Source organism: Alternaria ethzedia (assembly GCF_023757985.1).
Source record: "Alternaria ethzedia strain BMP 0044 chromosome Unknown scaffold_8, whole genome shotgun sequence".
NCBI lineage: Eukaryota > Fungi > Ascomycota > Dothideomycetes > Pleosporales > Pleosporaceae > Alternaria > Alternaria ethzedia.
This window is the reverse complement of record NW_026056201.1, coordinates 50439-65513: the sequence shown is the minus strand read 5'-3', so window position 1 is coordinate 65513 and position 15075 is coordinate 50439. Positions and strand designations below refer to the sequence as shown.

Here is a 15075-nt window from a genome sequence, read left to right as displayed (position 1 = left end):
CATCAGAGCGTGGCATAGGGCTGGTATTCGCGGATGAGTTCCACACTATACGCGAGCTTGATATGGAATGGGTGTAGGCCCGATATCTAGAGTCAAAATTCTGGTCAACGTCTCAAAATACATTAGGCGATCCAAAGTTGAATCCAAGTGCACATCTCTTTTTGCAAACATTGGTTCATTCAAATCGTGGTACGCAGGGCGGTCGGAATAAGCTTTGCGACATACCCATCACGGTATCTGTCGCAATATTCGCGCAATTCGTGAAACCACACTAGACGATATTCCATATCGATTTATGTTGGTTGTGGGTGGGTGTATCAGGTACAACTGCGTCCGACCCTGGTGGCATCGGCTCATGCACCCTGCAGGGCGCGCCCTATTGATCGACCGCGAGATAAACTTACATGGTAGCGGTGAGCAGAAAAACATGGCTGTACTTGACGTTTTTCTTGTGTCGCATTTCGTGATTGATCATGCTGTGCGCTGCCCGGTGATTGACGTTGCTTTAGAGTTGACTGGACCGGATCGACAGATCCACAGCGGGAATAATGGTGTTGGTGTTGTTTGAGGAAATGGCGCACCTGCAGCGACATGGACATGTTCAAAAGCGCGTGCTGACAGTATGAGCCTAGCGTTGGGTTGAGGCAATATCGTGCATGGGAGCGTGGCTGTGTGCTTGATAGCGAGGTGCATGCAACCTCGGAAAGCACTTTCCGGATGCTGACACGGTGCAGGAAAGTCTGAAATCCCGTCCACGAAGGACGTTCTGCCAAGTCTTGGGTCAAAATAAACAGGAAGGTGAAGTTGCCGCGGTCACAGCTGTGTGCCTGACGACTGGAGACAAATGACGGCTTTCAGCCGAGCCATCCGATTGAAAGCATCGGCCCCGCAGTACGGTCCCGCTTATGGCGCTGCCCCTCATCGATCGTCGAGGCCTGGTGATGCGGCGCCTGCATAGAACACGTTTGGAACAATGCGGCGTTTTGACATCGTGACGTTTCGGCGGCCTACACCGGTTTTCTCGTACGTAAAATGAGGCTTCTAGACCCCCTTGGTCTGCTGAAATGCCATCATGCCAAACTATGCATATGTTTGCAGCATTGTGGATGATGGAGAGCCATCGCAAGAGTTGCTTTCGACGTCTTATGCTGTGGGCCGGTGTGACGTGGGTCAGACTGCGCATGCAGCAAAATGCATGGCAGAGAATTCGAATGAGTTTCCGCATCCACGGTGGAGAGTCTTGGCTGCGGCTTCTTGCGGTTCAGCCCTCAGAAGCGGACGTTTAGTTGCAGATCCTGGTAGTCTAGAAAAAGGTCTCCCCGTTTCCTTGCATGGCGCCAGACGACGCGGCATGGGTCGTCAAAGAGCACCACGACGTCCCAGCAGACGTGCGCCAGCAACGTGGTTCTCTGGAAAGGTCTGACACCGTACCAGCGATATGCAGGTGCAAAGTGAGCTGGCTGGGCCCTGCGCGACAAAGAGAAAAAGACTAAATGTGGCCGGTAAATGGCTCAGTCGTGGCGTAGCTGCTGATCAAACAGTTTAACCCAACGCACGGTCGTCCCACTATGAGCAAGGGCTACCTGGGCCGTCGTCATCTTGGAGCGCGAAATAGAAGCGAATATTGGCTTTGTGTCATTTGCTCGTCTCTAAAAACCGTATTACTGGCCTTTCCGGTGTGTGGCGACGTGCTCCGCAGCTGGGTTAATGCAGCGATGTTGGCTAAGTCAGTCAGGTGGTGCCACTCAAATGCAGTTGTATCGAACTATCTGCGTCACGCAACATCCATCCTGTGTGCCGTCGAACAACGCAGTTTAGATACTTGCTATGAGCATCGTGATGTGTGCTATAACAGGTATTGCATGCATAGAGCTCAAAGTAGCCTGGCGCTCAACAAAACATTACACCGCTCAAACAGGCAAACACGAATGAAAAAACCTGGGGAAGCGCTACGGGAGCGAGATGGTCCAGGGGTAACAGAAAACAAATGGCGCATTCATGGATGGCTAACCGGCATGTATCACGCTTCTGTACTAGGAAACAATCTGGCCCCAATTACGTTGCATTGGTTCGGGCTGATCGAGATGCATGCATCGGTGTCTCTTGTGTGGAACTTATCGTGACGGCGCGATTCGTTCTGTTTCTGATTGTGCGGTGAAGCTTCCGAAGCCCTTGCGATCGTGATTGAATGGTGCCTCGATCCTAGCCCTCAACCACGTATAAAGACATCATCTGCTGCCCATCTTTCTCTCGAAGCAGCAAACGCATCCACAGCAACTCTACAACCAATCTCGAGTTTCCAATCTAAACTCTTTCGCAACAAGACGGGATCGACACCAGAGAACTACCCTCATACAAACCTCGAACTACCTACCGCAGCCAATCAGCTCCGCCTACATCACGACCCACACTATCCACCTATCATCTATCATCTATTAGAATCCAGACATCATGCCTGCTCTTCCATTCAACTCGTCCGCTGCTTCGTCACCTTCATCTTCACCCACCTTGTCGCCTACCATGACGCCTTCAATAGTTCTCCATCCCGCATCGGGTATATTTGATCAACCATACTAAAGCCTCCCATCTAATCTCTCCACCAGGTGTCTCATCACAGAAGAAGGAGCTTCTCAAGCCAAAGGAAGATCCTGCGCAGGCCTACCGCATTCGTTATGCGCAGTACCTCGCAGCCACCTTTGGCTTCTCGATGCAGGCTGCGCTTGCCGAGGCGGATGTCCAGCTCGCGCCGAGACGCTCGTCAAGTTCGAGCATGTCGGAAGCTGAGTCGTTACGCGCGATTTGAGCTGGTGAATCGCGGAAGGGTGTTTTATGACTTTATGATGCATATATAGGGTAATGGGCATTGGGATGGGGTATTTGGCGCACATTGAGATATTTCGTAGTGCACAATCAAAAGCGTTCTCTGTTCTACCATCAAGACAATCACCTCGTTGTGACTGCCTCTCTCTTTGTGATAATAAGTGTTTGCGCATGGAAGCCTTCAACCAGTCGGCAGCGTACCAGTTGATGCGAACACGCTGTACTGTAAAAACAGTGCCTCGGTAAGGTCGGATGCCAGAAATGTGGGAGCTGTGGGAGCAGGAGCGCAGAGGCCGCAACTGCCACCCCCACCACAACCCGCCACGCCAGGTCCAGGTCTCCACGCACTGAGCTTGTCTATCGATAGGGAGACTCAATTTCAACGACATCTCATGTCCTGCGATGTCTTTTATATCCAAAAGAGCCCTGTCGCGCCATCATCTTATTCCGAAAACTGCCGGTCGCTCGCTGTGTCGCCAGCCAAACGTACGCTCCCCAGACTGCTCGGCCCAATCCCTCACGACAATGCTCACTCGGCCGCGCGACGACTGCTCGATGCGTTGCAGGTCTAGTGCATTGCCTCTACGCGTCTCTATCGAGGCGTATTGGCTTGCGAGACGTACCATTGGCGGTGCCGCCACACCTACTGCCGCCCAAGCCTGAAGTGGCATACGTGGCAAATATCAACCTGTCATATGCGACAGCGCTGCTTACTATCGCATCTCGACCCCGGAATCCATTTCCCAGACGAATCCTCCTGCTGTCCAAAAGCATAACATGGCTCCACACACATCGCGCAAAACGCGGGGTTTGGTTGCCTCAACTTCAACGGGCAAACATTTGGTACCGAAGAGTACTCCGATAGATCTCAACGCCAACAGCCGAGACATCTCGGCATCGCGGCACAGTGCCTCAAAGCCACACAGAGGAGACTTAGGACCGGAGAGCGGAGGCCGGATTGCTTGGGCCCGTCAGCCAAGATTCTTATCGTTCGGTCAATGAGCGTTCGAGTTAGTCCAGCCTCACTGCGTTCGCTGACTACTGGTCTTTGAAACCAAGTTGTGGGTACATGTTTGTCCGGAGCATCAGCTGATCACTATGTTTGTACCTGCTAATGCAATACTTGCTGCGACAAAGACATGTGCAGCCATTCATGTGGCGTGGTGGACAAGAGGTTCCAAGCCTCTCCACGCTTGGATGACCCACGTCGTTCGTCTAGCGTGCTAACCCCGCCTAAACCTGGTAGGACAAGCTGCCTATAACTACTCCCCCGCAAAGGCGTATCTTTGCTCTCTACCACCAACACTATCCGTGTTATCACATATACTTGAATGGGTGAAACTGTGCTACTTGCCGTCGAGGAGACCTCTCCTAACGTCGATGAACCCCCTATATGTGGTAGTAAGGATCCGCATACTGCACCAAACCAAAGGCAACTCCAGCCGAACCCCATCGATGGCGACACTTCGCCCTCACTCCACGCTCCGCACACCCTCACCTCCGAGGAAGTTGCACAGACTCTGGGAGTCGACATCCAGTAGGGCTCGCTGCTCGTGCTCACCACTCTCGTGCTCCTGCTAACTATCACAGCCATGGACTCCCTCACTCTGAAGCGCAATCTCGCCTCCAGCTCTATGGCCCTAACAAGGTTAAGGGAGCTGAAGGGCTTTCCATGTGGAAAATTCTGTTAAGGCAGATCTCGAACAGTCTCACCTTCGTCCTCATCATTGTCATGGCCATTAGCTTTGGCATAGACGACTACATCGAAGGCGGCGTCATCACCGCAGTTATCCTCCTCAACATCGTTGTTGGTTTCTGGCAGGACTACCGAGCCGAGAAGACTATCGAATCTCTCAAGAAACTCACCGCACCCGAAGCTACCGTCACACGCCAGGGCACAATGGACATCAAAGTCAAGGCCGTGGACCTGGTTCCTGGCGACATCGTCCAGCTCTCCGTTGGTAGCATCGTACCCGCCGACATTCGCCTCATCGATGGTGTCAACGCCTACACCAATGAAGCATTCCTCACAGGAGAGTCCGCTCCTGTTGAGAAGACACCATGGAAGACTTTTGACGAGGAAGACCTTGCCACTGGCGACCAGACCAACCTTGCCTTCTCCGGAAGTGAGGTGACATCTGGACGTTGCCATGGTATTGTAGTCGCAACTGGCATGAACACTGAAGTCGGAAAGATTGCTACTATGCTCCGTCAGAAGAAGGACGCCGGTCCTCAATCTAGCAACATCTTTGTCCGAATTTGGAAGCGTTTCACAAACGGCGGCAAGACCATCCTTGGTCTTGTCGGAACCCCTCTTCAGATCACGCTGAGCAAGTTCGCACTTCTCCTCTTCGGTCTCGCCATCGTCCTCGCCATCATCGTCTTTTCCGCAAGTAAATGGCAGGTTGGTGGAGAAGTACTCATCTATGGTATCTGTGTTGCCGTAGCTGTCATCCCTGAGTCGCTCATCGCAGTCTTGACGATTACGATCGCTGTCGGCGGTAAGGCAATGGCCAAAGCAAACGTCATTACCAGAGTCCAGTCGGCCATTGAGGCTGTCGGCGGTGTCACGAACATCTGCTCAGACAAGACTGGAACTCTCACCCAAGGTCGCATGGTCGCAAAGACGGCCCTCATGCGTGGCGCCGGTACTTTCACCGTCGATGCCATCACAGACCCTCACAACCCCACCAGCGGAAACGTTGCTTTTGACGACCGACAGCTCAGTCTGAACGATTACAGGCCGGACGCTGTCGTCACTCGCTTCCTCCGTACCATTGCTCTTTGCAACAACTCCAAGGTCATACCGCCATCTGAATCCCGCGTCGACTCTCCCAGTGAGAAGAAGGCTGCGGCTCATGAGCAATACAACAGTGCTGATGATCGCGACACTGACGCGTCCACTATCGACACCATCTCACGACCACCCACTGCCTTTATGCAAGATGTAACGAACGGAACCTGGACGGCGCATGGTGAGCCAACCGAAGTCGCATTGCACGTTCTCGCTTCTCGTTTCAACATGGGTAAGGAAAGTCTACTTTCCTCACTCAACATCCATCTCGCCACCGAATTCTCCTTCGATTCCAAGGTCAAGAAGATGACTGTCGTCTACAAGGACAATCACTCTGGCCTCATGGACGTCTACACCAAGGGAGCAACCGAATTCATGATGTCGGCGCTCAACGTCTCGGATCAGGAAAGGGCCGAGATCTTGGAAGCTGCCGAGAGCATGGCCAACCAAGGTCTCCGTGTCTTGTGCATTGCTCACAAGACGCTACAGCCCGACACTGACATCTCGGAACGTGATATCGTTGAGGCCAACCTCAACTATCTCGGCCTTGTTGCCATCTACGATCCACCTCGCCTGGAGACCGCCGGTGCCGTCCGCGAGTGCAAGATTGCTGGTATCACGGTCCACATGCTCACTGGTGATCATCCTGGTACTGCGCGAGCTATAGCCAAGGATGTGGACATCATCGACGATCGTACTCCTGCCTCAGCCGTCATGGTCGCCAAAGACTTTGACAGAATGTCCGACGATGAAGTCGACGCCATGGAGACGCTGCCCCTTGTCATCGCCAGATGTAGCCCAACCACCAAGGTTAAGATGGTGCAGGCTCTTCACAGGAGGGGCCGCTTCTGCGTCATGACCGGAGACGGTGTCAACGATTCACCCGCGCTCAAGCAAGCCAACGTCGGTATGGCTATGGGCACTGGAAGCGACGTCGCCAAAGATGCCGCCGAGATGGTCCTCACTGACGACAACTTTGCTTCCATCGTCAAGGCCGTCGAAGAAGGCCGACGCTTGTTTGATAACATCCAGAAGGTATGCTGCCTCACTCTTTCCCCACCAAGATCACTTACTAACATTTGGTTCTACAGTTCCTCATGCATCTTCTCATCTCGAACATCGCGCAAGTCATCCTCCTTCTCATCGGTCTCGCCTTCAAGGATCAAGACAACCACTCCGTCTTCCCGCTATCTCCCATCGAGATTCTCTGGGTCAACCTCATCACCTCTTCCTTCCTCGCCATTGGTCTCGGACTCGAAGAGTCACAGGAAGACAGCATGTACCGACCACCGCACGACAACAAGAAGGGTGTCTTCACAGCCGAGTTGATCACAGACAAGTTCATCTATGGTTTCTTCATGGGAGCGCTATGTCTCTTCTCCTTCGCCATTGTCGCTTACGTCGGTCCTGGCGGAGGCAACCTCGGCTCCGGCTGCAACGAAGGATACAACGATACATGCGAGGTTGTGTTCCGTGCCCGCGCGACCACATACGCCACCATCACGCTTCTCCTTCTTGTCACGGCCTGGGAGGTCAAGCACTTCGCTCGCTCGCTATTCAACATGTACCCCAACACTCCTTCCTCGGCCCCAGCCGGTCTTTCCGTCTTCACTACCATCTGGCGCAACCGCTTCCTCTTCTTCGCGGTCATTGCCGGATTGCTCGTCGTGTTCCCCATCGTCTACCTCCCTATCATCAACGAGAAGGTGTTCAAGCACGGTGCTATTACCTGGGAGTGGGGCGTCGCATTCGGTTGCGTCGTCATCTACATCAGCGCGATCGAGATCTGGAAGGCTATCAAGCGAAGTCTTGGTATCTGGTCTGGAGCCCACAGGGTCATCTCTCGCGAGGATGCTGAGGCGCGTGCTGGATTGAATGGTGGTGTTGCTGTTAGGGAGAAGTAGAGATGTGTTTTTCTGTTGATGGAAGGAGGATGGAACAAATTGTCACATGCTTGAGTGGAGGGGAAGGTTGGTCTCATGTCTTCTTAGGTTGACCCATAGTCCCTCATTAGTATGACTCACGATTGAATGACACATACACGCTGTCATAGCTTTACGATGAATACCATCACAGTCACTCTTTAATCATGACGGTTCTCAAGTGCAGATTTGATTTGATGTTGCACATAGTTCTGCCGACCCCATCGTCATGCGAGCATGCCAAATATTGAGCACTCAATACTCAAACAAGCCGCAGACTCCATCCACCTACTTCTACGGCCGAAACTGACAGTCTTGAAGGTGATGTCTTGTCGTTCAACACCAGCAAGGCAATCATCACAGTCGACTCCCCTGCACACCCTCCCTCATTCTGCCGATGGGCCCTCCTTTTTCGGGTCCAAGCGTTCGTCACTGGTCTTTTTGAGGTCTTCGCCAATTCTTTGGGTTTGCTGTTTTAGTGTGTCGCGAGCTCGGTGTGAAAATTGGGGATTCTTGCTTCGATTATTCACCACGTTGAATCTCTTTCGCTGGAATTTCCAGGCCTCATTAGGGTCCTCAATCTCACTCGTGGAAGGTTTCGAAGCTGATTGCTCTGACTGGGTGGGTGTGCTCTCCGATTTTGGAGAGTCCGACGACATAGTGCTTTATGAAGATAGCGATGAGTACCGATGGTTGACGACGACTGCCTACCGAGAGTCTGGGATACAGGAGATATTGTTTGTATATAGAGTGGTGGATGCAGTGTACTCTCTCTGCAAGCTGCGGTTGGAATAGTGACATCGCGCACTGACCTCAAACGGTTCACAGTCACTGTAATATGCCTAGTTGTGATGCGCGAGTCATCTTCATGGTCATCATTGAGACGTGGTAGAGCGCACAGTCACACAAGACATATTCCTGCTATTGATAGTGCCGTGCTCCGTGGGGTCACTCACTGACTACCAACAGATCCAAACTCCATCCTCGGCATGGCCCACCCCCGATCCGCACCAATAGATCTCTTGCCAGACACAGTACTGTTTGTAAACGGCCCTAGACTGGGAGGCACATCTTCCGCCTTCGTTCCCCAACTGCTCTCTTGCGGGCCTAATGTCAGCTCTAGGACACCGCCCTCCAAGAAAAAGCTGTGTTGGATCCAGTTCTTCGTGTAAGGTTCACCGTTGAGCGTAGCAGATTGGATGTAGATATTCTCGTAAGCCGAGTCGAAGTTGACATTCCGGATCGTTGCTGTGTTGCCGGTCTGGCCATTCTTGATGGCGATGGATTCGAAGAATGGCGGTATAATAAAGTATACATCCTGTCCGGCATTAGGGAAGAAGCCCATCATCACGAAGGCTTCGAAAGAGCCCATGGCGCCACTATCGTCATTACCCGGGATGCCGACGACGGTGTCGTTGAACAATGAGGGTATGTATTGATGGGCGCGCTCAGCGGAGAGAGCGGGGCGACCGGCATAGTGGTATAGAAATACGTTGAGGAACGCCTGTTCGTCGCCGAGGTATAGGACACCAGATTCGTGCAACCAGTTCATGCGTTCGACGAAGCGCTCGCGGCCTCCAAGAGTTTGGATGAGCGTGGCCATATCTCCTGGAGCGAAGAAGGTGTACAGCCAGACAGGACCTTCGTATGTCTCGCCACCTGCGGGGTTCAGGTAGCAGCCAGTGAAATTAAGTAGTGGTGAGCAGAAGATCGGATCCTGAGAGCCCCAGGTGCCGTTGAGGAATTTCGGCTGCAAGAAGCCTTCGAAGCCGGTATCAGTACCATTGATGACACTTCGTTGATCGGCCTTGAACATGTTCTGCCAGTTACCGGAGCGCTCGAGGTATTTCAGGTAGTCGGCTGTGTTGCCAAGTTCGCGGGCTAGCAAAGCGATGACAAAGTCGTTGTAGGCGTATTCAACGGTTCGGGAGATTGAGCGTGTCTCTGTGCCTACTCCTTCGACGTCAAGGTTCTCGGTGGGAATGTAGCCTAACTCCTTCCACGATACGAGACCACCGCGGCCTGGACAGTTGTTAGTTATGCATCTATGCCTGTCTGGTAACCACAATCTTACCTTCAACGTCCCAGTTGGGTGGTTCGACTTCCGCATCCTTTACGAGAGCCTCGTATGCAAGTGTCCAGTCAATGCCAGTCGTGATGTTCTTCAGATGTGCGTCCGTAATCACAATGTCAGCGTTCGAGCCTCCTTGCGTGAATCCTTTGCAGAAGCTCATGCGGCAATCTGGCAGCCATCCTTCATGACGGTAGATATCGAGCAGACTTCTTATCATGAGCGTTTGGCTGTGGGGATCCAGGATCGTGATCAGTGGATGGATCGACCTGAAGCTGTCCCAGATGCAGTAGTAGGAGTCGTAGTAGGGCTCGTCAGACTCCCAAAGGGGATTTTCGCCAGTGTAGTCTTGTGGGCTGATCATGGATCTGTACACGCCACTCCAGAAAGCCTTGAGGAAGACGAGATCAACACCGCCGTCTTCAACCGTAATGACGTCTAGCTTGGAGCGCCATGCAGCCTCGGCAGCCGCAACGACATCATCAAATCCCCACGAGGGTATCTCGCGTTCAGCATTCGCACATGCCTGATCCTCGCTCACAAAACTCATTCCAACTCTTGCAAGGATCTGATTACCCTGGGTGGGCTTCTCAAATTGCACCCATCCACCTGCTGGTGTGAGAACGGGTGATTGTCGCACATCGCCAGGAACGACATTCAGACTGGTTGCCCTGTTTGTCGCACGCGTGTTCTGCCAAACGCCAGCATCTTTGATCTTTGCACCATCAAAGTCAAGGCAGAAATGTGACCTGTACGTTCCGATTCCAAACGATGGCGAGAACACTCCGCTACCAGTCATACGCCCGGTTTCGGCATTCACGGTGATGTTTGCTTCGCTCCTTGTGTTCGGTAGATCTGTTAGATCAAGCAAAATGTGCGGACTCAGCGTCGCGTTCGGCGCCGTCGGCGTTTCGGGAAAGGTGATACGATATAGAGCTGTGCGATTCGTGACCGTCGATTCCGTCCTGATGTTGTCTTTCAGTGTGATGTCGAAGTAGCCAGGTCTGGCATGAACAGCCCCAGGTATACGCTCGACAGCTCGTTGTGATTCGAAGTAGTGGCATCCGTTGATGTCGTCGTTCTCGCACCCGGCCTGCGCAAAGATTGGGAAATTGCCAAGTGACGGCGAGCCACCCGTTCCAGAGTCGTGCATATGCGAGAAACCGTAAATAGGTTCTGAGTCGTTAGAGGAGAATCCTCCTTGGTTTTCGCCGATCACGTCAGGCCCCGCTTTGGCCATCCCTCGCAGCTGTCAGTAGGCGTTGACTTGTATCTGAGAGGTAATCACATACCGAATGGCAATGTCGCGCCAGGGAATACGTGCCCTATGTGTGGTCAGCCGATTATCATCGTTCTTCCAAAGAACCATGACCGTACCTCCATTGATCGTCCCGATGAGAGGATCAACATATTGATAACCGCTTTTCTGTGGTTGCGAGGAATTGTACTGCGCGCTCGTAGATGTTATGAATACACCTAGCAATAGAGCTGACGCCTGCTTCACGGAAGGAATGCCCATGGTTGTAGCTGATCCGGAACACTCTTGGTGAAAGCAGACAAGGTAAACATCGACTACGCAGATTCTCCATCGCGCTTCCCCACACGAACTATATATCCCTTCCGTTCCATCACGCTTGGCAGTGACGCGATGCTCCAAGACCATGCTACCTGCCGCATAAGCAATTCAGGTAGTATTCTTAAGTCATCTTGTACCGTCCATCATCTCCTAGAAGGGCGATAGTCTGGCTCTAAAGCTCTGGTGTTGCGGTGATATGCATGATTACAGCCGACTGCAGGTGGCTGCGGGGTAACGTCGACGGTACATCCATGCTGTACTAAATTGGAGCCGTGACCTCCGGTTGGTAGTGCAGGTGGGATACGGGGTGTATTCGAACGAAGGGTTGAGCCGGGGCCTGGGGTGGGACGTCTGATATTAGCCTTGCGCGTGCATCTCGGTACATTGTAACGCGTGTTGGAGGCACAGCCGGCGAAGACGAGGCTGACCACGACGCGAAGTTTTCACCCGGGATTGCAAAGAAGGGAATTCAACGCGTAATGGTCCGAGCAAGGAGAACCCTGATGATCGCATTGCGTTGTCTGTGAGCAACAGCTGTGTTGGTGTTGCAGCTCTCGTCGGGAAATTAGGAAACTCAGACCGAGTACCGCTAAACCTAACTCGCGCTCCACGTGTGATCACGTACGTCATCCTGGGCCCTTACCTAAGTATGCTCGATCTCACCTCCAACTTTGCTCCAACAATGGAGTTCATCCACATCCGCTCTGGATCGAACGACTCCAACTCGAAATGCCACAATGAACGCGCCGGTAAACGCTACACTTCAGATCAACCGAAGCTCCGATGCGATTCCGCAATCCAACAGAAGAGCAGGAACACATGTCGCTGGACGTCTGTGTATACGTAGCGCGAGGAAGCTCCCTGTCGAGTACAATCGCGTCGAAGAATCGTAGACTCAGACCAGCAGCGATGCAGCACTGGCGGGATTGACACAAGCTAAAAATATTTGAGAGTGGGATCAATCGCCAGGTGCTCGCTACTTAGCCACCAGGCTCAGCACCAATGATGCCACAGCTCAGCGCCGTGAAGGTACCGCTAATCGCCAGGTGACATGGAAACACTGTCGCTTAGTCTGGTTGCGCAATCTGCTGGTTGCTATTAGCAGCTGTAGATTTGTTGATCGAACTACATCACCCTACCAAAACGCTATGGACACTGAAGCACAACTGGTAACGTCGCGGTCTTTGGAAGCAATCTCAGCGGTGAGATGCAAGACTCTTCGATGACACACCGGAGCGGTACAATCAACAGTCTCAACGATGCTTTGCGGCCCAACCCCATCAGCCGGTACTCAAGGAGATGGTAGTGGCAATGTCTGCGAGAAGTATTTTCAGGCAAAACCTGACCTGGAGACAGGTGGCCTTGTTGCTTCACCTTGGAAGTCTAGATGCGTGCTGTCTAGCTATGCCCGGATGTGTTGAAGCATTCTACCACTGCCCAGGCAGACTGTAGACGTCTTGCTGAGTACATCACCGCTGATCTGCTCGACAATGTAGTTAACGGCATAGAATAGAAGCCATATCTTCGAGGTGACAAAAAAAGACAAAGTGGGTCTAGGGCGATTCGGCAAAAAGAGAGATTTTTTGCAAAAACATACAACAGCGCGTATTCCCCGGTGGTCACCCACCCGAGTACTAATGCGCCGGTATCTTGCTTAAGTACCGCTGAGCGAACGGGAAGCGCTGAATTCAAGATCCTGTGGTCGTATGTGGAAGAGTGAGGAAGTAAATGGGTGATTAAGTCGATGTGGACGAGGCTTGAGTGTGGGCTTGGCAAGACCCTCACCATGTCCACAGCCTTGCATACGACGTTTCCTTAATGCTGCGACATAACGAACTCTGTCAATACTGTGATGTAGTATTGGTAAAACGCGAATATTTGTCAAGTTCGGAATTGCGTCCTTCCCGTGCCTTCATAACTCTATCTTCATCACACACCGACCTTCACCGCCACCAACCATTTGACCTCTCCCCCCGCCCTCAAACACGAACCAACAGTTGCATAGCCCTCAGAACTCGGTATCACATCCGAGACCATAAGTTTGTGGGGTACAAGGATGAAAGCGACTACGCGAAACACATCTGACACGCGGCGACTTTATGCCAACAGGGCAGTATTTGCGAACGTCAGAGAGCGAGCCAACCAAGCTAGCTAATGAGACGATGATCGTGTGGCTTGGAAGCCTGAGAAGTAAGGGTCGTGTGATTGGGGACGAGGCTTGTTTATGCGATGGCGATGACGGGATATGGCGGCTAGATGCTGATAAACAGTCGGTGCAGTAGTATAGGAAGGAGAGGTGTGAACGCTGCGTCTGAGGGTAGTTCTTTCTTCTAATTTGTCGCGGAGTCGTTGTTCCGTTATTTTATTCTTGCGATATGGAGCTGCGATCTAGACAGCTGATGCCCGGTCCTGAGCGCAACGACACTCAGGCGCCTCTTCTTCTCGGTGTATGTGGGAGTCTCACCCTCTTCGCTGTTCTGCTACTTTCTGCACGACTTTGGTCGAGAGTGCGTCCTTTCTGGAATCTGCACCTGGATGACTGGACGGCGGTTGCAGCGACGGTAAGGCGCAGTCTACTCCAAACGCACTGGAAGCTGATTTTGAATGTCCACAGATCCTTGCGATAGCGAAATATGTCATCGTATGCCTAGCATGTTCCTATGGCTTCGGCCAGCGGACAAAATATGTCTCGGCAGACTCGCGTCTCGCAGCCATGCGACTCGTTTTCTATTGCCAAGCTCTCTGGAATTTTTCCATCGGACTCGTCAAAATCTCAGTCGCCCTTCTCTTGCTCCGCATCAAGCAGACACGTCCCTGGCGCATCTTCCTGTCTTTTACAATCGTACTACTCATCCTCACGACTATAACCTCGACGCTGTTTCAGTTCCTGCAATGCCGGCCATTCAGCATATACTGGGATCCCAGCATCTTTTTGACGCAGAAAGTGGAGTGCTTGCCGCAAAAAGCCATCGTTGGGAACATCGTTGCGGCGAGCGCTGTGCACATCTCGACCGACCTCATATTCTCGCTGATACCGATAACCTTTATCCGGAAACTACAGCGGCCGCGTGGCGAAAAGATCTTCCTTGGTGTTCTGATGGGCCTTGGGCTGTTCGCTTCATCCTTCGCTATCCTGCGTACTGTCAAGGCCAGCATGATACCACCGGGTGGTGACACCTTTTTCATGACAGTCGCACCTACACTGTGGTCGATGCTGGAACTCGAGCTTGCGTTGATCGCTGCCACGATACCAACGCTCAAGGGTAGTAAGTAACACGTATGCGAACGGTACGCTAGACGACTTCTGACACCTACTTTAGTTATGCAGCGTAGCCTCGTAAGGACCGGTCACTACTTCTACGATGAGAAGACCGAGACCCAAGTGCGAAACCGGCTTGTGGACCTGGGATTCCTAGGCCCGAACAGCGACGAGTTTGTAGAGATGGGGCGGAAAAGGTCGAAACCGGATATGACTGATGAGGTTGTGACGTTCGGGAGTGGTTCGAAGCCGCGGAAAGCGAAAGACATGTATAGGTTCTCGGTGGATGAGCTTACTCTGGTGGAGAGTGAGTGCCACGCGACAACCCGAGATTTGCGTGCGTTCGGGCCCTGAAGACGCGCTGAAGATGATGGAGCTTGCCCATTCAAACACTGAGGTGCATTATCGCACGCCAGATGTTCCACAGCGCCGTTGCTGATCGAACCGCTATGAAGGCGTTGCCAGGTGGTCGAATGATAACACAACCCTCACCCACGCTTAGGTATGTCTTGCAGGATGTTGGCGAGCGCACGGCACCAAATCACCGAATGCCTGCTCAAGCACATCCTGCCCACCGCGGGAGCCGAGTCTGAGACCGATCGAGCCGATGATGGACCCTTGGTATGGTAGCGT

General features: G+C 52.6%; 4 protein-coding genes across 4 annotated transcripts; 3 read left to right on the top strand and 1 right to left on the bottom strand.

Moving 5' to 3' along the window:
- Nucleotides 1–2451: 2451 nt before the first annotated feature.
- Nucleotides 2452–2803, top strand: J4E87_004238 (uncharacterized protein; the record flags this gene model as incomplete). The annotated part of the gene is made up of 2 exons (XM_049375860.1): nt 2452–2554; nt 2604–2803. The coding sequence occupies 2 exons, from the start codon at nt 2452–2454 to the stop codon at nt 2801–2803; spliced, it is 303 nt and encodes a 100-aa protein (XP_049234069.1).
- A 1348-nt stretch (nt 2804–4151) lies between these two features.
- J4E87_004237 (uncharacterized protein) lies at nt 4152–7518 on the top strand (the record flags this gene model as incomplete). The annotated part of the gene is made up of 3 exons (XM_049375859.1): nt 4152–4357; nt 4411–6649; nt 6706–7518. 3 exons carry the CDS (start codon nt 4152–4154, stop codon nt 7516–7518), a joined length of 3258 nt encoding a protein of 1085 aa, XP_049234068.1.
- Nucleotides 7519–8488: 970 nt separating this feature from the next.
- On the bottom strand, nt 8489–11126 carry J4E87_004236 (uncharacterized protein; the record flags this gene model as incomplete). Its single annotated transcript, XM_049375858.1, has 4 exons — nt 8489–9558; nt 9611–10849; nt 10900–10932; nt 10985–11126. The coding sequence occupies 4 exons, from the start codon at nt 11124–11126 to the stop codon at nt 8489–8491; spliced, it is 2484 nt and encodes an 827-aa protein (XP_049234067.1).
- A 2770-nt stretch (nt 11127–13896) lies between these two features.
- On the top strand, nt 13897–14796 carry J4E87_004235 (uncharacterized protein; the record flags this gene model as incomplete). The annotated part of the gene is made up of 2 exons (XM_049375857.1): nt 13897–14449; nt 14504–14796. The coding sequence occupies 2 exons, from the start codon at nt 13897–13899 to the stop codon at nt 14794–14796; spliced, it is 846 nt and encodes a 281-aa protein (XP_049234066.1).
- Between the last annotated feature and the right edge of the window lie 279 nt (nt 14797–15075).